The sequence below is a fragment of the Physeter macrocephalus genome, chromosome 15, assembly GCF_002837175.3.
Source record: "Physeter macrocephalus isolate SW-GA chromosome 15, ASM283717v5, whole genome shotgun sequence".
Classification (NCBI taxonomy): domain Eukaryota; kingdom Metazoa; phylum Chordata; class Mammalia; order Artiodactyla; family Physeteridae; genus Physeter; species Physeter macrocephalus.
The window spans coordinates 24,225,603-24,246,225 of NC_041228.1; the positions used below are offsets into that span (position 1 = coordinate 24,225,603).

Below are 20,623 nucleotides of genomic sequence, written 5' to 3' on the forward strand. Positions count from 1 at the left end.
AAATGGATTACATACACCCAAGATTTTTTTCTTTTAATGAAAAGTGAAATCGGTTGAGGTGACTAAGCTCTGCACATTTGGTAAGGAGGATCTTGTCAAGTGTCCTCATCAAGTCCAAGGACCTGTTTGCAGGTCCAGCAAAGGCAACAGCAGCAGCAACACATCCTGACATCTTGACTGAAATCACTGCCAGAGCTGCCACCGAGGTGGCTGAGCAGGCTAATGACGTTTTCACTGTTGATCCTTCCAGTCTCCGTCTAGTCCCAAGCTTGTCGCCCGCTCCCTGGAATCTGCACATGCGGACGAGAAAAGAAAGCACTGGTGGGAAGGAACAGTATCCTGCACACCACCCTTAATGTACCTCTCCGAGTTTAATGAGGTCAGTTATGCATTTACAGCTTTAGCCTCTTGCTAATGCTCCCTACCCAGAAGAGAAATTTCTCTTTCTCTTCTTTCTCTTCTCCCCTCGCCCCCCACGAACATACACACAGGCACACGCATGTTTACTGCACGGACACACTTGGGAAAACACCTACACATAGAAAATCATACTCCTCAACATTTCCATAAACACACACTCTTACCCTTCACTATAGCACCCATGTACACACACACACACACACACACAAACACACACACACACTCCGTGGGAGAATCACAGACTCACACAAAATGCCACGTACCCGGAGAGCTCAGAATCCTTCCTATGCTTGCAGATTGAACCCACACACCACGCACGCCTATTGACGCTCGCAGTGTGCCCACTTCCCAGAGTAAAACTCCCTCCAGATGCAATAGACTTGCTCTTGTGAGCTGGCAGCTCCACATCGAGCCCAGGCACAAAAGCTGGCCAGGGTTCTCGTGTGGTGCACGGGACAGGAGCCATCATTTGTGGGCAATGTGGAAAGCTGCAAACTCACATTGGGCAGTCCTCTTAACCAAGCCCTGTAGATAGATACTAATCCCCCTGATAGCCTTCGGCATGCAAATGGAGACAGAAGCTTTTGCAATCTATTGCAGAACCATTGCTGCAGTCCTCCCCCTCCTGAGACGGTATCAGATTCCCGAAAAGGTCAGATCTCCAAAAAGGCGCCTAGTCTAAGGAACATGTGGGTTATAAGACCTGGGCCAGGACCAACCAAAAAAAGATTAGAAAACTGACATACAAGAGCAAAACACGCTGGTCTCCGGACAAAGCTCCCCCGCACCTTGGGATGAGGGAAATAGGGTACCTTTTAGATGTGAAAGAGAAGCGGGAGGCTTTAGCGAGGGCCAGTAGATGGCGCAAGAACTCTTCCTCTGTACAATGTTAACCCTTGAGTGAGGGGTGTGTGGGCACGGCCAGGTCCAAACGTATAGATACATAGGTTTTCCGTTTTGAAAGAACCCTCCCATTTACATATTTGGGACCGATTTAGAATGAAGACAAATGGGTCTGTTCCAGATAACTACCCCAGATAAAGTAGTTTAACTGCAGCACACGTCAGCTGAAAATGGGGTAGAGAGGATGAAAGGGCGAACTCTGAGGAGATGACTGACTCCCTCCCCACCTCTCACCTCCGCCCTGGTCAAGGATGAAATCGGTTTGCCTAATGATCAAAAAACCCGGTTGTGGGTTTACATCTAGGCACTTGAATATGTAATTGCGTGTGTACAAATAAATTCTTCTCTGTGATCTCCCTTTTTCAATTAAATCACAGGATGATAAATGTGAGACGCCTGCCTGAAATATACTGCAACTACAGTAGTAACACATGTCCCATTATAATGACATGGCCATCGATGGAGCCCGATTCATATATCATCACGGTTTCCCTAAAAGCAATACAGATTCTCCGATTAAAATATTCCTTTAATATGCTTGTATATTCACAGGCTGCAATGGAGAACTCAGTAACAATATTTCTTGGGCTGTTTTACAGGCAGAATTGATCTATTCGGGGAAAAAAAATCAAACCCCTTCATTTCAAATATTGTGGGGAGTTTGTCAAAGAGAGGAGCTGGCCTTTAAGAGGCTCACTAGTGGTTTCTGGTGGTTGCTATAACGAGCTAGAATTGAGGTAGGTTTCGGTGGAGGGGTAAAAACGCACAAGAAAAGACAGAATCCAGAGTAGCAGAGACTTTGTGCCCCCGTTGGAGAGAGATGGTTGAGTCCTCGTCAAGGTTGCTGTGGTATCCCAGAAACACCATTCACTTCGAGCTGTGACCGCGCACCAATAACAGCAGCAACTCCTTTGCGCCGGGCTGAGGAGCAGGAATTAGGAGCTCGCGAATAATATGAAAGGGTTCCGCAAAGGGGAAAGCCGAGAGAAGGAATCCAAACCCCGGGAGCCTGACACGAGAAAATGCGCTAAATGTGGCCACCTAGACTTCATCCTGATGAAGAAAATGGGGAGTCAAAGTGGATTTACGTTTTGGAACCTCGTCTTCTTATTGACGGTGTCTTGTGTGAAAGGTAGGTTTGCTTTCGGGGGTCCCCTCTGCTTTGGATGGAGGTGAGCTGACTTGTCGCCGGAGAGGGGTAGCTTCTTTGCAATTTGCACAGATAAAAATAATCATGATAATACAGAAGAAGGAGTTGATTCACAGCTCTTTTTTCCCCCTCAGATAGGAAATGCATTTTGCTTGCCAGATCTGGCGTTCAATGCAGTGATTGAGCTTGTGCTCAATAAATATTCTTGCAGTATGCTCAAACGAATACGTGAGTTGGTTCGTATACCCTCTAACTAGTGGATATCCAGGCAGAATTCCTCTGCAAGACTTTTCTTGGTGGTGAAGATTACCTTGATTTCTAGTCAAACCAGTGGTGTTTGATGCTTTGGCTGGAATATTTATATTAAAGAGTCTCGTGTAAATGCTTTTTAACCCTTTCAGGTAGGAAAGTTACCGACATGTTAGGAATGTGCTGATTTTAAATGCATTAGGGCACAGGGGTGCCCTCACACCAACATGAAGGTGTGCGCGTGCATATGTGAATTATTTCTACGTGGGCTCTTTTGCATTGATAAATGATAGAGGAGCTTCCATAGGTCCTGTGGTAGAGGTTTCGCTTAAAATGGGGCTTTTAAACGGTCTGAGACGCCACGAAGTGTTAACGAGCTACCTTTGGGGATGAATGAAGGTAGGAGGAAAGTCATTAGCTGACGACCAAAAAGAAAATCCCCAGCAAGTCTCAGCGTTCAGACAGGTAGAGTGAGTGTCACATGCACAACAGACAAGGGGAGGGAGTGGGTAGGATGTAAAATTTATTCCTAAGCAGGAAGGCAAGGGACAGTCAGGATCATTGGAAAGAGAGCTGTCCTCCGGGAGAAAATAGATCCCCAGCTCTGTTCTAAAACTTCTCCTGCACCCTGCTGCCCATTAATTGCTGCAAAAAATACTCAGGCGGTGTTTATGACTCACGCCGCCATGGCAGCTCACATAGACGCGAGGGATGTCGTTTTTAGTGAAGCTAGTTTCAAATCCCGGGTGTCTGTGTGCCGGGGGTGGGTGGTGGGAGGGAGGGGGGGTGTTTTGGCCCAGGCGCGCCACCGCTGTCAACACAAACTGGACGCTTCTTCCTTTGTAAAGGAGTGCCTCTCTGAACCGCAATCGGGCCGCGTCTCTATGAAACAGTTTATTGTACAGCTTGCAGCTGGCTGTCCCCCCACAGAAGGCAGTCCATTTGCATTCAGTGGAAATGATAATTCATGTTTTGGGTGGAGGGAGCTGGAAGGGTTACCTCTCCCTCTGTTAGGACCAAGGATGGGTGGCATGTCTCGAATTTTAATTTACATCTTTAAATGCCAAGAAGTTGTCCCTGGTCTCTGTGGCAGCAACTGCCTTGTAATCCCAAGCGGCTTCTCAAAGCTTGACACCCCGCCCCCCGCCAGCCTCAGCGCAGCTCTAAGCCAGAACGCTTGTCCTCAGCGGCGTAACTACACTGCCTAGCGCACAAAATGCGTCTCGGGTTGCTTAGAAGGGGTTTTCGTCGCTGGCTCGACGTGTGAGGAGCCTCGCATTTATGCTTAGTTCGCCTGCCACTGGGACTCGGTGGTTAATGGATGGCCCTGGGGCTGCCAGCTAGACGCGCGATCCGCGTGACAGAGGCACAAGGAGCCAGCGACAGTTCCTGGCAGGAAAAATGTTGAGGTGGCTTCTGCTAGAAGATGACCGGGGGTTAAGTGCGAGTTTTCATGTGATACCTGTTGAGTCAAAACACATTCGAGGGGCAGATAGGGAGAGGGAGTCTCCGAAGCTGGGCGAGCAAGCCTGGCTGACAAACACTGAGCAGCGCTGCTTGCAATTACAGCCCGGCTGCCCGTACCTACCGTATAGTCTAGATAAGACGCGCCGATAGAAACGAACAGCGTGTTAGTTTGCTTTAAATGGCACTGGAAATGAAACCCCTCTCCTCTACTCACAGCTCCCGTCATTTGGACTGAGATAATCGGCCCACTGAATATATTCCAGTTTCGGGGACATTGGGAAGAAGGGGTATTTCACACTCTGCTTTGATCCCGTCCAAAATCATTTTTCTACGGACCATTAAAAAAATTTTTTAATGGTAATAAGATCCTTCATTGTCACTTATCTGCCACTTGAAGGGCATCTCCTGTATTTTACAACTTGGAACACTGTCCTCAAATTCTGAGACACAAACTTACAGAGGCTGTATGCTTTAGACTTGCTCCCGGTCACCCAGGGGTGCCAGTTTTTAGTTGTTTCTTCTCCTTCTTCCCCCTTTTTTTTTTTTTTTTTTTTAATTTTATCTCAGTCTCAAGGCTTTTCCTAAAACCAAGATTGCAGCAGTGGCTTAAATGTTCTACGACTGCTTTTGTCTTCCACGCTGTTTTTCTTCTGGTCTCCCAGGCCCACGGGGAAGCTCAGGATGGGGAATCCTTCTAAGAGCTTTGCAGGTCCTAATCTAGGCTAGTGCTAGGGTTCAAGAAGTCCAAGGCGAAGGCGCGTGCTTTTCCAGGTGAACAGCTCCTGCCAGGAGACTTCCACTTTCTGTCCACACTTTTCATTCCTCCACTATCTCACCTCTGCCTGCAACAGCAATGACAAAGAGGCTCAGTGGGAGAAAACGCCTCAGAGTAGAAGACAAAGTGGCCTTCAGTAGTAGGCCTGAATCGCTCGAGTGGGGTTGAAGAGAGAGGCAACCCTTTCTGGGCATTCTGTCTCCTGTCGCCATCTGAAATAAAAGGCCACGGAGGGCACCAAATTGGGCTGTGGGGCGGGCCGGGGGCGGCTTGGACTTGATGCATGCCTATTTCAGGCCGAAACACACACACACACACACACACACACACACACACACACAGGAAAGCAAAGGTTTCTGAAATGCAGCCTGCAGCTGCGGCGTGTCTGTTTTAGGTTTCAATCACATAGAAACTGTGAATCTCCAAGTCGTGCTTAAACGTCCCACCCACGTAAACAGACACCCGCGGGGTGCTTCCCCACGCTCCTTCTAGGGAGATCCTGGGGGAGCACACACATCTTGCAGGAAAGGTACAGAAGGCACTAACCTCGGTGGACAGCAGGTGAGAGCTAGTGGGCCGCGTCTCCCACCGTGTACTAGAGAGTGGTTTCAGGGCTTCTCTCTGGACCCCGGACTTCGAGAAGGATCCACGTTTCCGCGTGCTCTGGGACTCCAAGGAGATATTACTCCCGCCACAGAGCTCTTCTGGAAGAGCGGAGCTCACACCTTCTCCCGCAGTTAATTAGTACTGGAAAGGGTCGCAGTGTCCACGCAGGGGCGGGGGGATCTGCCAGCCCCGCTCATTAGCACCTTCTGCCCACCCCAGTGTGACAGCGCAGCGCGCTTGTGCTAGGGGCTGATAACCCTCACTCCCCTGACCTCAGGGCAACAGTCTGCCCTGTCAGTAACGTTAGGAAAATTTCTGTCGTGTCTTGAGGGATCTTTTGAAAGGTGGGTGTGTTGGGTTAATGTCTTTACAAATCAGTAACAACAGCAAACAAAAAGCCACCCACTGCCAAGGCCACCATCAAAACCCTCCCTTGAGGTTAACAGGACTGAGTCAGCTGCTTAGAGGTAACCTTCATGTTTGGGTCAGGGGTCCCTCTCCTGCTGCAGTATGGACAGGAATCCCTCCCTTCCATCTGTTTCCTCCTGGAATACTTTATTTGCTTCTAGAAGGCCAGACTACCTGAAATATTCATGGACCACCTGAGGTTGAAACTGGATGCCTGACCTGGCCTTTACCGAGATTCATTGTGAGGGTGTGTGTGTGTGTGTGTGTGTGTGTGTGTGTGTGTGTGTGTGTGTGTGTGTGTGGCTGGCTGGGAGGAGGAGGTACACGTGGATCAACACGGAGGAGCCTTCGGGAGGCCTCGAGGGTGGGTGTGGGTGTGTGTCCGAGGCGGAAACGGACGGCGGGTAACAAACAGTATGTTTCTGTTCCCGGAGTCGGTGTTGCTGCAACCACTGCTGTCGCGCGATCCGGTGCAGGCGCCGCGAAAGCTCCCTTTCCCCATGCTGACCTCAGCGCTGCCCTCACTGAAACAACTCCTCTAACAGGCTCTCCGGGAGTTCGAAAAACTCACTGGGGAACGAGTCATGGAGATTGATGCTCCTCTACCATGCCCTTCATCCCCAGCCCCCCTCTGCCGTGCCGCTGGGAGGAAAGCAAGCAGGGGGCAGTCCCAAGGCTGGAGCGCCACAAGGGCTTCTCTGGACCCTAGGGGAAACGGCAGAAGAAGTGAAAGAGTACAGGGTCATCCCGGTTGCCACGTGGTCCTCTCCCAGACCTGCTGGAGAGGCCAGCTGAGGGCTGAAAGCGGGACAGGCACGGGGACTGTAGCGCAATGCAGGAAAAACATGAAGCAGGACGACCAAAGAAAGAAAGATAGACTCAGGCAGCAGGCGGATTCCCTTCTCCTTGAACACAGCGCCTTTGGGGAGGCTTTGCACCACAGAGTTGGTAAGCCAACCCAATTTACCGCCCTCAAAAGGCTTGAATAGCTCTGAGCGGAACTTCCCCTGGACAGTTACCCTGTTGAAATCGTTCGGAAATGTCACCGTGCAGCATCAAATTTCCCGAATCTTTTGGTGTTGAGGGGTTTGGGGAGGATGTGAGGGCTGCATGAAGTCCATGTAGGAAGAGTGAGTGTGTGAGCAGAAATAATTAAGGAGAAGGTTTCAGGTTTTGAAAACCTGATGCCAGAGCCTTTGAGATCCTTCAAGGAGAAAAGGGGTAGAACTACTCCATAGATTAAGAACTTCAGGGGCATTGACTTAGTTGCGGTAGTTGTTAGTACTGTTCATGATATTAATTAGCATTACTATTTATGCTCTAGCTGAATAGATTTGGGGTACACATGCCTTTTCCCTGAACACACAGTTTGGTGTCTACAGAAACAGTGAAATATTAAAATAAAGCAGTAGCAAATGGCATCCGTACAGGGCTCTAAATATAGTAAAACTTTATCAAAAGTGAGATCTGATAAAACAAAAATTAAGAAAGGTAGCAATTAATAATGCCCTTGTATGCATATAGAAAAAAAAACCTTCAATGCTAAAATATTTGTCTAATCTCAAATACAAATAAGCAAAAGCAACTAAACTTAAGTTCCCTAAGGCTCCAAATACACTTCTTGTGTCCCAAGAGTTTTACTTTCTTCTACTTAATATCAGGGTTTCCAGAAAGGGCTTCAGGATATTAAATACTTGCAATGTTTTGCCCAGCTTGAGAAATAATTTTGAAGCACCAAGCAACATGTCTGGTGTGGAACCTGTTACTTCAGGTAACATGACTATTTGACAAAAGATGCCATCTTGTACTCTGAATCCCAGTGTTGGAGAGATTAAAAGTAAAATGTCTGCTAACGAAAAGATTAGGGAAAAACGCCTGAGAAGCCAATAAAACTTAAGTCCATTTTATTTTATCTGTATATACATTAAAACATAGCTTCTCTTTCTGGCTCTTTTTTCCATTCCCCTTACTCATAATCCAAAGGGGTGTGTACTTTATAGATACAGTGACAGTTCTAATTTGGATTTTGGATGAGGTCTGGTAAGGATGATAGAACAGATACTGTCATTACCAATTCATCTTTTCTTTCTCAAAGTGAGCAGGTGGGGTGATTCATGGTACTTTCCAGGGAGATCAATCTCCATGTCTACAAGAATTTCTCTGAATTTAACCCCTTGTAAGGCTTTCATTCTCATCCGGAATATCACTTTTACAGGAATGTCACTGAGAAAATTCAATTTGTTGAATACCTTCCAGTATTCATGGTCTCAGTGTTGGTGATCATCTTTCTTTTTCTCAAGCCTCCAATCTGGCAGCTATCAAATGCATTTCATGCCATCACACCTTTTGCTATGCTATTGCTTGGTGCTAGCTGAGGATTCTTAAGGATTAATACTTTTTATATAATCACAGCCTGTCACCCTGCAACCCAATTTGAAATCTCTAAAAAGTCAAAATTTATAAGATTAGCATATGCATCATATACCTTGTACCTGGTTCACAAGTATACCTGTAGTAATCAGGTGCCATTAGATATCACAATATCATTCTATTTGCTCATAAATGTTTGCACTGCAGTGATTTCAAAGTGTTCCTAAACAAGTAGCGTCAGCATCCTTTGGAAACTTGTTAGAAATGTGAATTCTCAGGTCCCTACCCCAGGCCTATTGACACAGATGCCCTGGTAGTTGGCACTGACATAGGTGTTTTTAACAAGTCATCCAGGTAATTCTGATGTGATCTAAAATTTGAGAAGCACTACAGTAAAGTAGAAAGAGCAAGGGCTCTGGAGCCACCAAGACCTGAAGTCAAATAATGATTCTACCAGCAACTATCTTTGTACTAGCAACTCAATTTTCCTAAGCTTCAGTTTCATTATCTATTAAAAAGGAAATTAGAATTTCAGTAGGAAGATTATATATGTAACATATATAGCGCCTGACACTAGTAGCTATCATCAGTATTATTAAAATACACTTCCATGCACAAAGCTAGTATGAACTCCCACACACTTCATCCCTGACACTACCAGCCCTAACTGGTCCACAGCAGTAAATTAAAAATGTAGCATCTTCTCACTATTATTTCACTTTGGCTAAGTTCCTAGGCTATTATACATTGCAGAAACACTCTTGAAATTTCTTCTTATCAGCTTTACACAGTTACTTCGGGTGCTGGCTCTATGAATCAGGGGCAGACCCATAGTTTAAATACGTTACTCCTACTCCTGGGCTAATTTTATCCATTGCATATCAATATTGATTTATTTTAATATTGATTTATTAATGTACTTACATGAATTTGTTAGTTCATCTTGTCACAAATCCATGGTATTTACAGGGCTGGAATAATTCTTACATACCAGCTAGTTCACCGCTCATACTTTATACAGTAAAATGCACATGCCTAGAAAGGATAAGAGATTTTTTTACTAGGTTACAAAGATAATTAGCTCCAGAACTGAGACGAAATCATTGCATCTTCAAGATCCTGTTCAACTCTCTTTCTACTGTACCTTATCAATTTTACTACAGAGTTTTCTCAGATGGCATCAATGAAGATAATCACAAAAGTTAATATCTGAGTACCATATACCAATTAGTACCACGTAAAAATATTAGTGACTATGTTTTGTGGTAATTTTTAATGTTAACTACCCATTTGGTAAAAGACAAAAAAACAAACAAACAAAGGTGGAATGAAAATATTTTCTAAGACTATTACAATATGCACATCAAGTAAATAACTAATCATATATTCAATAAAGTTTTATGTTTGGGGAAATGGTACCAAAATAGGCATGTGTATTTATTGCATAAAATATGAACAGCAGGAAGCTCTGTGCTAAGCCCTTTATATAGAGTGTGTCATCCACGTCTCAAACAGTGGTTCTCTCTCTCCTTTTCCTGTTTTGAATCCTAACAAGCATCTTGTGAGATAGCTGTTATCTCCTACGTACAGATTATCATTTCCATTTATAAATCATCTACATTTCCTGGGGCCAGAGAGGTGCAATGACTTTCCAGGATCATTGGTTAGCTAGTGGTTGAATGAAATCTGAAATGATAATAGATTTTTAAGTTCATAGGCTCATTAAAAGTTAAAACTAAAAATGACCAAGCTACTAATTAAAGCTCTTCACTTTTAAGAGAAAAACTGAAATCTTGAGAATTTAATTTAAAAGAAAGCCTAAAATTAATATCCATGTTATATATATATATCACATATTATATATAAATACATCATGCTTTATATATATATATATATCACAGTTACAGTTATACATAACTTCTCAGTTTTGTAATTTTCAACATCTTTTACTTAACTTGCCTAACTTTATTCTCTAAATTATTCTGTAAGATGGATGTGAAAGCTATTTTCCAGTTTTATAAGCAACAGTAAGTGAAGCAAATGCACAATAATACAAAGTTAAATATGTCAATATAAGATATAAAACTATTTAGTGCATTAAGGACAAAAAAGAAAAAAAAAACAAATCAAAACATAGAACCCTTAAATTTTAACCCAGTACTCCTGAGTAAAATTTTAAAATTTATGTATGTAGATGACTTATGGACTTCACATATAAAATAATATGTGGGCATAAAACTATTTACCAGTTGCATCCTATGCTATGGCAAATAAATTTATTCCATTTGGTACCTACTCTTCCATTCAGTTCTATAGAGTTTTAACGATGGGAAAACTCTTATGACTTATTTGTCTATTGTCTAACAGGGAACGTGCATTAGATTTATTTGTGGGCTCAAGGCAAAGTGCTTTATAAAAAAACATTCATACCCAAGCTTCAGCCACTTGCTCTACTTCTTCCCATAATTGCATCCTAGTTAAAAGTGCAGGTATAGGTGTACATCTTCACATACAGAGGAGACAGTTCAGAGAAGTGAAGAGACTTGCCAAACAAGGGAGTGCGAAATAGTCTTTCAATTCTCTGTCCAGTACACGTTTTTTTTACTGGGTACTGCCTTATGAGCTTCATTATTTAGTCCTAACTGGTTTATGGGAGTAAAGCACCTTGAGAGGAGAGACTACTGTGCCTGTGCCCAAATCCTGATCAGGCTCAAAACAATACTTCCTGAAGCGATTGTGTCAAGAGACACAGATACATGACAGTAATAATATTGGTAAATGAGAAACTTAACAAGCAATCTAAAAATTAACTAAAAATTAAATGGGGGCATTGAAATATACATCATTGTCTAAAAAAGAAAAAATACACATATTAAATTGTACTTAAGCAATCAAAATTAGCATCACATTTTCCTTTGAAGGTGATAAAATGTATTTTCATATGCAACAAAAGCACTGTTGTACCTAAGTCCTTTCTGAACTTTAGACTGTCTCAATATAAATATGTACTTACCTTTTTTCTACTTACATTATTAAAACTTTGTTTGTGGGTACATTTTTAGAGATGTCATTTTAACCTATATTTTAAATGTTAAAGCTTGGATATCCTAACAATGCCCTCAGATGTATTATTCATAGAATATACGTATTACACTGGACACTGTTATGGGACATCGTTATTTTGAATAGTTTTGCATCTTACAACAGTTAGGTATAGATTTCTCCAAAGCTGCCAAAATTTAGGGATAAATTACAACTGCAATCTGTCTCCAAGTCTATTTCCTACAATTATACATTCCAGAATTTTATTTAATGTTGAAAATTGACTGTCAGCCCAGTTCTCCATTTTAAAATTGATCCAATTGTAATAATTCACTTTAGTCTATTGACATTTTAAATCATAAACTGACTTGACGTTTTGTTTGCATGATTTTGGTGAAGGGAAGGGGAAACAGATTGATAATTAAAATGCGTTTTTCTCGAAGCTTGTTCACATTCCCATTAGCCTCTTGTTTATTCATTCACAGCTACTTAATAAAATTATCAGCTGTGTTTCATTGTTTGATATTATTGTAATTTCTCAAATATCTACTTTTTGTGTGTTTGTTCACACTCTGAGGGTTGTCTGATTTGAAAGAAATATGAAGAAAAAATGTCGGGTTTTTTTTAACGTCTTTATTGGAGTATAATTGCTTTACAATGGTGTGTTAGTTTCTGCTTTATAACAAAGTGAAGCAGCTATACATATACATACATCCCCATATACCCTCCCTCTTGCGTCTCCCTCCCTCCCACCCTCCCTATCCCACCCCTCTAGGTGGTCACAAAGCACTGAGCTGATCTCCCTGTGCTATGCGGCTGCTTCCCACTAGCTATCTATTTTACCTTTGGTAGTGTATGTATGTCCATGCCACTCTCTCACTTCGTCCCAGCTTACCCTTCCTCCGCCCCGTGTCCTCAAGTCCATTCTCTAGTTGGTCTGTGTCTTTATTCCCATCTTGCCCCTAGGTTCTTCATGACCATTTTTTTTTTTAGATTGCATATATATACAAATTGAGTTATTTGTAGTGAGGTGGATGGACCTAGAGTCTGTCATACAGAGTGAAGTAAGTCAGAAAGAGAAAAAAAAATACCATATGCTAACACATATATATGGAATCTAAAAAGAAAAAATGTTTTTAATTTTATTTTCTCTTAGAATACCATATAATGGTACCTGGGGTTTATCAACTGAGTCAATGAAAAATATAATTTTAAGCTGATTTTATTATGAGTATTTTAATATAGAGAAGTGAAAATGGGTCTATTTCGTTGTTATTCTATTAAAGCACAATAAGATACTGTTAAAAGACTTTAACTTCAGATAATTTGTAGTTTTTAGGAATGGTTTTGTTTCAAAGTTTAAACTATATTTTTATATAAAGATATGACTTTTCTGATTCTGTTAGTGGAGGTGTAATTTGAATTTCCCCCAAATGTTGGTAATGAATTTACGCTGATCTATCTGTATGTTGTAATACGGAGCTCTGTGTTGCTAAAAGCTGCATTTGCGAGATAAATGATCAAAGTTAGGAGAACAGGCAGAATAAACACAACTGAGTCTCCTGGAGATGAAACACAGTACCTTGAATTTATTGGCTCTGTGCTCTAACTGACTGAACTATGTAGACTAGACAAAATATTTACTCAGTGTTCACATATATGGAGAAACACTAAGTTAAGGTTTTTTGGCTGATGTCTAAATCTAACACACCATTGTAAAGCAATTATACTCCAATAAAGATGTTAAAAATAAATAAATAAATAAATAAAAATGAAAATAATAAATAAATAAATTGTAGCATCACAGTTTGTTCTCCCGATCCCCACTTTATACTTTTTCACATCTTTAAAGTGCATTAATTAAATAAAAATTAGAGAAAAGCATATCTACTTTTTCAAATATTCTTTGAGAATACTGAATCATTTTAAATTTTTATTTTATTCTTTTTTAAAAATTAAATTTTTATACAATTAAAAAAAAAACAGCTGAACTGATTCAAATGTTTTGTGTTAACAAATTTGCATCCAGGCTGCTAATTTGTGTGCCAACTTCTGGCTTAATAGTGTATAAGATGATGGAGATGATAAACCCTCTTAAATGAAGTTTGCAATAGAAATGCTGACAGGCCCATGATTACCTGCATTGAATTCATGTTCAATGCTCTTTTCATGGCTTAAAAAAAAAAAATTTCATCCCTGAATTCTACTAGTACTTGAGTGCTCTTTTACCTGTTAAATCTTTTTAAAGGAGATCAAACAGAAAGTCTTAAAATCAATTTTCTAGCAAAGTGCTAGGAAATCTTTAATATCTGTGTTAGTCTGTCAGTGTTCATTAATATATTAATAGATTAAAATCAGAAATGACATTTTGAACTTAATTTTTAAATATTACCAATGTGTAAGTCCTTAGGAATCAGCCATTTTTCAATATTTTGAAGCTCACTACTTTTTACCTGTCATTGCATAGATTATTGCAATCTACCCATCTTAGAAAGAGTACATTTTAATTATGTCATTCTTTCAAAAGTAAAATTCTCAAAGGCCTCAAGAGAAATTGGAAGATGTTAGACATATTAAGTTACATCTTGTGCTAGTTCATGTAAATATTTGTTTCTATCATTTTCTTTTTGTTAAGTCGTTTGGCTTATTACACCTTTTATTAGAACAGTATTATTTTTTAATTGAATATTATTATATTGATACAGTTTAAGATAGAAGTTGTGAAAGATACAGTGGTCAGTAGGTTTTATTTCCACAGAAAGAACCAGTGGCTTATGTATCAGTTCTGAGACTCATCCACACATTCCTTCAGCCATCAATCATTTATTGAGGGCCAGTGTTTGTCATGCCCTTGCCTAGATTTTGAAAATATAGAGATGAAAATCTAGTCACTACCCTAAAAGAAGACAGTCTTCATTTTGAAGGAGGGTTTCTGTGAACATAATACCAAAGAAAATTGTGAAATTGTTTAGTTCTTCGATGTGATTCTTTTATCATGAAATACCAATGTAGTTTATTACATCTTTATTTACATATTCTATATATTAAATCTTTATCCTCTCACAGGTACTTATTAACATCCTACAGACATTGTTTGAAACTTTCCAGTGAAAGTCATCATTTTGTGATCTAATCTAATGTAATTTTCCCTTGTAATTTTCAATTAAAATGTTTATTGACTCCCATCTGTTCAGCAAACTGATATTAACTAGTTTATCCAGTATTAATGAAGATCCCACATGTATTTCTATGACAGTGTTTGTAGAGTTATATAATAGTTTGTAATCAGCAAATTGTGCTTCTTACCCATTCTTTTTTACATGTTTGTTTCTGCCTCAGAACTCCTCATTGGCTTCCTAAAACTTTTAAATTTAAACTTAAATCTCTACCCCTTCATTTAGTGATTCACATGAAATAAACCTTGAACTAACTTATCAAGGTCAACACATGCAAAGGGTAAAATAACTAACTAAATATAAATATAACTGATTCTGTCATAGTTTTTTATTTCTAATTTTTTCATCTTTATTGGAGACTTACATATGTTGGGAAAACAGTGTTTCAGTAAGCAGATTATGTTTTGTTGTGCTTTGTTTTGTTTTAATCTGTGATTTAAAGAGCAATAGAAGGATCGATGAATGATTATACTGAAATCCTGGCATTTGACGAAATGCTGGCATTGGATCAATGCCAATTTTGCTACACAGGAGTTAAGTAGAATGATCTATCTTTACAAGGTTAAGACATTCACCAAATTTTATCCTGTATTTTACATTTTCTTTATTCCCCTCACGTTGATTACTTTGATGTTTCACGTTATTTTAATGTTTGCACCAACATCCTACTTCATGACTGCCATCTCCCTATCCCTTTCCACATTCCGTAAAACTCACTTCTTTGTGATCTAATGATTTAATGTGTAAGAAACCAGATTTAATATTTATTAATACAACAAATATTAACAAGTTTTTCTAAGCTCTAAAATCTCAACTATTAATGTAAGATAAAACCAAACATGTACATTGTCTATGTAAATTGCTATCTTATCCTCTCTGATGACTTTAGCAAAAAAAAAAAAAAAGTAAATTTAGAAGCTTGAGATGAAAGAGCTTTGGGTAACATGAATTGTTTTACTCAACTTGGTACAACTAAAGGAAGGAATTTCTACGTACACCACAGTAAATTTCCAACACTCTCCACAATACACTCTCCATTTAGCTCCATTTATTGAAATCCCAAACTAATAAATGGGAGATAATTTGCAGGATATGCTGACTTGGTTCCATCAACATCTCAAACCCTACCTCTAAGATCCTTCCCTTCTTTATCTTAACAAAGAAGAATATGGTCCCTTTACATTTCTCAAAACTATATTATACAAACAAATAAATCTGCACTGCCTTTCCATTCATTTGGTTTTTCCTTCTCAAGTTCCAACTCTCTGTTTCTTTCAAACTATTATTGACAATTCACATACTGTACACAGTCTTGTAAAGTAGACTTTGCGTAAAATGCAGTGGAGAGGCTCTCAAGCTGTCTTGTTTATTGTTAGTACACAAGAGAATCTCAGAGAAGCCACCTATAAGATGTACAGCTAGACTTCATGAAAACCAAGATAATGGATACAATTAGATTGGCTCACGGTTTGGAACAAGTGATCTTTGCCTATGCAGCAAGTTCTGAGAAGGGTGTTTTGATCAAAGAAACAACACTGTCACACACATATCAAGTATATCTTAAACCCCAAATGCAGTCAATAAAATTTTGTTGATAGCGAATAAACACAAGTAAAATAAGAAGTATATGCATTTTTATAAATTGTATATTTAAGCACAAATATTCACAACTTATGAATTCTGCCTATGTTGTTATCTCAATTTTTATGATAGTTATTTTTCTCTAAAGTACATGTAACAACGCTTCCCTCAGTTAGATATGTTATTATTTTTTCTGATTCTTCATTTCTTTTCTCATCTTCAGGACACAAAAAAGAAACGTTTTCATTGTCCACTGCTCTGGACTGTGAGTGTCTCTCATGCAAGCACCTCAACCTTAGTGATAGATAGACTTAGCTCCTTTTTAAATCTGAGGAAGCAACTTAGAAAGGAAAGTAGCTATCAAGTGGAGAAAACTGAGTTCAATCCAGGCCTTCCTAACTCAAAACCCTTGCTCTTTTCATGACACCAAACAGGATTTCATCAACTTTGAGGGGAAAAAAATAATCCAGAGATTGAGATGAATTTTGAATTCTTTCCAAAGTTTAAGGTTTCTTTTTTGGAGTGAGTACTTCTGAACACAGAGCAATTTATTTTACATGCTGTGGGATGAAAGGAAGGCAATAGAAACAGAGGAAGTCAGGGGTAACAGTTTAGAAAGGTCAGACTCGTTATGTCACGGGAGGGACAGGTCTCATGTTAGTGTTTGGACATGCTTTGTTGAATCTTTTATTAAGTTAGTGTTTGCTGTTAGAATGAAAAAAAGTGTGTATATATATATATATATATATTTATATATGGGAAATGCTTTGGTGCTATGACATTATAGCTAGGAATTATGTTTAATGCTGCCTGAAACTGTACTTTTTTTCCTTTCTACAAATTAAAATAGATAGTGTGTGTACAAGGTCTCATTTCATATTTATTTATAGTCTTTATTTTTAATAGCCCAGACTTCTTGGATGACTCTCTGTGAATTTATTTCTTAGAAGTGTAAAAGAAATGAAACATGTTTCCTTAACTCATGACTCTTATTAAGTAAGAAGGAGTCTGTCAAAAATCTTAAATCACCCAGCATGGGATCTCCATGCCTTAATAAGCACCTTATAAACAGAGTAGGCACTCAATATTTGGAGGCTTGAATTGGATTACAGTTAATTTAATGCATTCATTTAGCTTAGGTCCAACCTGTACTCAGAAAAATCAATCTATATTGCCTTAATCTTTCATTTGTTTTACATTTCAAATGTTTCTAACTCCATCAATAGTGGCTACTGATATCCATTTGGATATCCAGTGTTTTCTGGAAAACAAGAGAATTTATAAAAATGCTGTATGTTTATTTAGTGTATAAAAGTATGAGTCACGTTTCCTCCTTTCACTTTTGAACATATAAGCCAGTTGCTTTTACTTGGTTTGTACTGACGTCCCTTAGCTCAAAAATATCACTACCTCCATTAGCACTACAGTAAGAACCCAGAGTAGTACTGGGCCGTGATAAATTTACTATCGCTATAAAAAATAATCGTTCATTGTGAGGCCCCTCCAGCACATATTTTCAAATAATATTCAATACATCAGAGAGCAAATTCATGTGGAAACGTAGGATTATTCTCACTCTCTAATCTGATAGACTCGAACTTGAATTCTAATCCCAGCTAAACACTGGCTATTTGACCCTAAGTGTCATCTTTCCTTTAGGCTCAGTTTCCTCATCTCTTATATTCTCTGTATGTTTAACATTATCATGATATCAAATGGATCAGTGTGAGAAAGCACTTTATGAAGCGTACATTGTCACTAATGACTATTGCAACAATAATAACTACTATATTATTTATTTGAAAATATCTAGACACATTTACTTCAATTTATCCAATAACATTACAAAAGCAGATGCATCTCTCAAACATTTAATATATTTCAGGTTTTAAATCATCTTTTGTAGGCATTAGGATAGCATGTTATTTAAGATAAGCCTTGAGAGAGATGTTCTTTTCTGTAAATCAGAAGGCTCCTTGATAAAGGGAGTAATCACACCCTAACCCCAAATAACTGGTTTTGTAAATCAACACTAGCTATATATTGGAATTGCTTAAGCGTATATTCCTTGCAATGAAAAAGTTAAAAAATGGTCTTTATACCTTTTTAAAGTTTTAATTAAATAATAAATATTAAACTTTATTGATTATTTTCTTGGATTTATATGTCTAATTATACAATTTTTACATTTTTCTCTGTTAAAATGATGAGATGTTTTAATCATTTCCCCTGGGTGGTGGCCAGCCTTGTAATCTTGGGATAAACACTGCTTAACCCTAGTTGGCACATCCTTTCACATATGATTGTATTCTATTTACCAATATTTCGTTCATTTTATCTCTGAATTCATTAATAAACACTTTTTTGTTCTTAGAAATTTGGAGTATGAAAAGCTTATTTCTATTATTTTATTACATGTTATTTGTTTTTTTTTTCTAATCATATTTTGCCTCAGTTTGGGCATTTCATAATACCATTTGTATTCATTTCTGTTAATTATATTCCTCCAAATGATTTGATAATGTTCACCTAAGTCATCATCATATTGTTATTTACATTCCTGATTTTACTTTCTACACCATTTTCTTTTATTTTGGGTTGAAACCATAGATTAAGAATTTTGTAAATATTTTTCCAGGAATAAAAATGTAAATATAACTATTATGCTTTTATCCAATTGTTTTCTATTTTTAGTCTTACTACTTCCATTTGTGTTTGCTTTTCTGTCTTCTGAACTAGGAAGAGACATTTCACTGTGTTTCTATTTTTCTTTATGTCTTACTATGGCATGTAAAACCTTTTTTCCAAATACTCCTTTGAGAAAATATATTAATCTCACTATGTTAAAAGATTACTTTTTTATGTTTTATTTATTTTTTATAAATTTATTTATTTATTTTTGGCTGCACTGGATCTTTGTTGCTGCATGCAGCCTTTCTCTAGTTGCAGCGAGCAGGGGCTACTCTTCCTTGTGGTGTGTGGGCTTCTCTGCAGTGGCTTCTCTTGTTGCGGAGCATGGGCTCTAGGCGAGAGGGCTTCAGTAGTTGCAGCACGTGGGCTTACTAGTTGTGGCTCGCAGGCTCTAGAGTGCAGGCTCAGATTGTTTTCTATTTTTAGTCTTACTACTTCCATTTGTGTTTGCTTTTCTGTCTTCTGAACTAGGAAGAGACATTTCACTGTGTTTCTATTTTTCTTTATGTCTTACTATGGCATGTAAAACCTTTTTTCCAAATACTCCTTTGAGAAAATATATTAATCTCACTATGTTAAAAGATTACTTTTTTATGTTTTATTTATTTTTTATAAATTTATTTATTTATTTTTGGCTGCACTGGATCTTTGTTGCTGCATGCAGCCTTTCTCTAGTTGCAGCGAGCAGGGGCTACTCTTCCTTGTGGTGTGTGGGCTTCTCTGCAGTGGCTTCTCTTGTTGCGGAGCATGGGCTCTAGGCGAGAGGGCTTCAGTAGTTGCAGCACGTGGGCTTACTAGTTGTGGCTCGCAGGCTCTAGAGTGCAGGCTCAGTAGTTGTGGCTCACGGGCTTAGCTGCTCCACGGCATGTGGGATCTTCCCCAGATCAGGGCTTGAACCCGTGTCCCCTGCTTTGTTTGGCAGGTGGATTCTTAACCACTGTGCCATGAGGGAAGTCCCTATGTTTTATTTTTTTGATTCTGAGCCTCTTATTTAGCCAGTACATATGAGAATTTATTTTATTTAACCAGTACATGAGAAATTATTTTACAATTACATATTTTTCATTATTTGTAAATTAAAAACATTGTATTTTGATTGATATGTGATGTAAAATAAGGCTTTGAACAATTATGTATATCTGTCACTCACTATATAAACAATTCTTTTAAAAAATTTTATGTAGCTAGAACTTCCAAAACTATGTTGAATAAGAGTTTTGGAAGTTCTAGCTACAGCAATCAGAGAAGAAAAAGAAATAAAAGGAATCCAAACTGGAAAAGAAGAAGTAAAGCTGTCACTGTTTGCAGATGACATGATACTATACATAGAGAATCCTAAGGATGCTACCAGAAAACTACTAGAGCTAATCAATGAATTTGGTAAAGTAGCAGGATACAAAATTAATGCACAGAAATCTCTGGCATTCTTATACACTAATGATGAAAAATCTGAGAGTGAAATTAAGAAAACACTCCCATTTACCACGGCAACAAAAAGAATAAAATATCTAGGAATAAACCTACCTAAGGAGACAAAAAACTTGTATGCAGAAAACTATAAGACACTGATGAAAGAAATTAAAGATGATACAAATAGGTGGAGAAATATACCATGTTCTTGGATTGGAAGAATCAACATTGTGAAAATGACTCTACTACCCAAAGCAATCTACAGATTCAATGCAATCCCTATCAAACTACCACTAGCATTTTTTACAGAACTAGAAAAAAAAATTTCACAATTTGTATGGAAACACAAAAGACCCCAAATAGCAAAAGCAATCT

At 38.8% G+C, this 20,623-nt stretch overlaps 1 protein-coding gene across 3 annotated transcripts in view; it reads left to right on the plus strand.

The window, feature by feature from the left end:
* The first annotated feature begins 2,277 nt into the window (after window positions 1-2,277).
* The window catches only part of CSMD3 (CUB and Sushi multiple domains 3), a 1,193,315-nt gene continuing 1,174,969 nt past the window's right edge, over window positions 2,278-20,623 (plus strand). For all 3 annotated transcript variants that reach the window (XM_024129404.1, XM_024129405.1, XM_028500327.1), the window contains exon 1: window positions 2,278-2,455. In XM_024129404.1, the coding sequence (XP_023985172.1) occupies window positions 2,278-2,455 (178 nt within the window). The remainder of the gene's footprint in view (window positions 2,456-20,623) is intronic.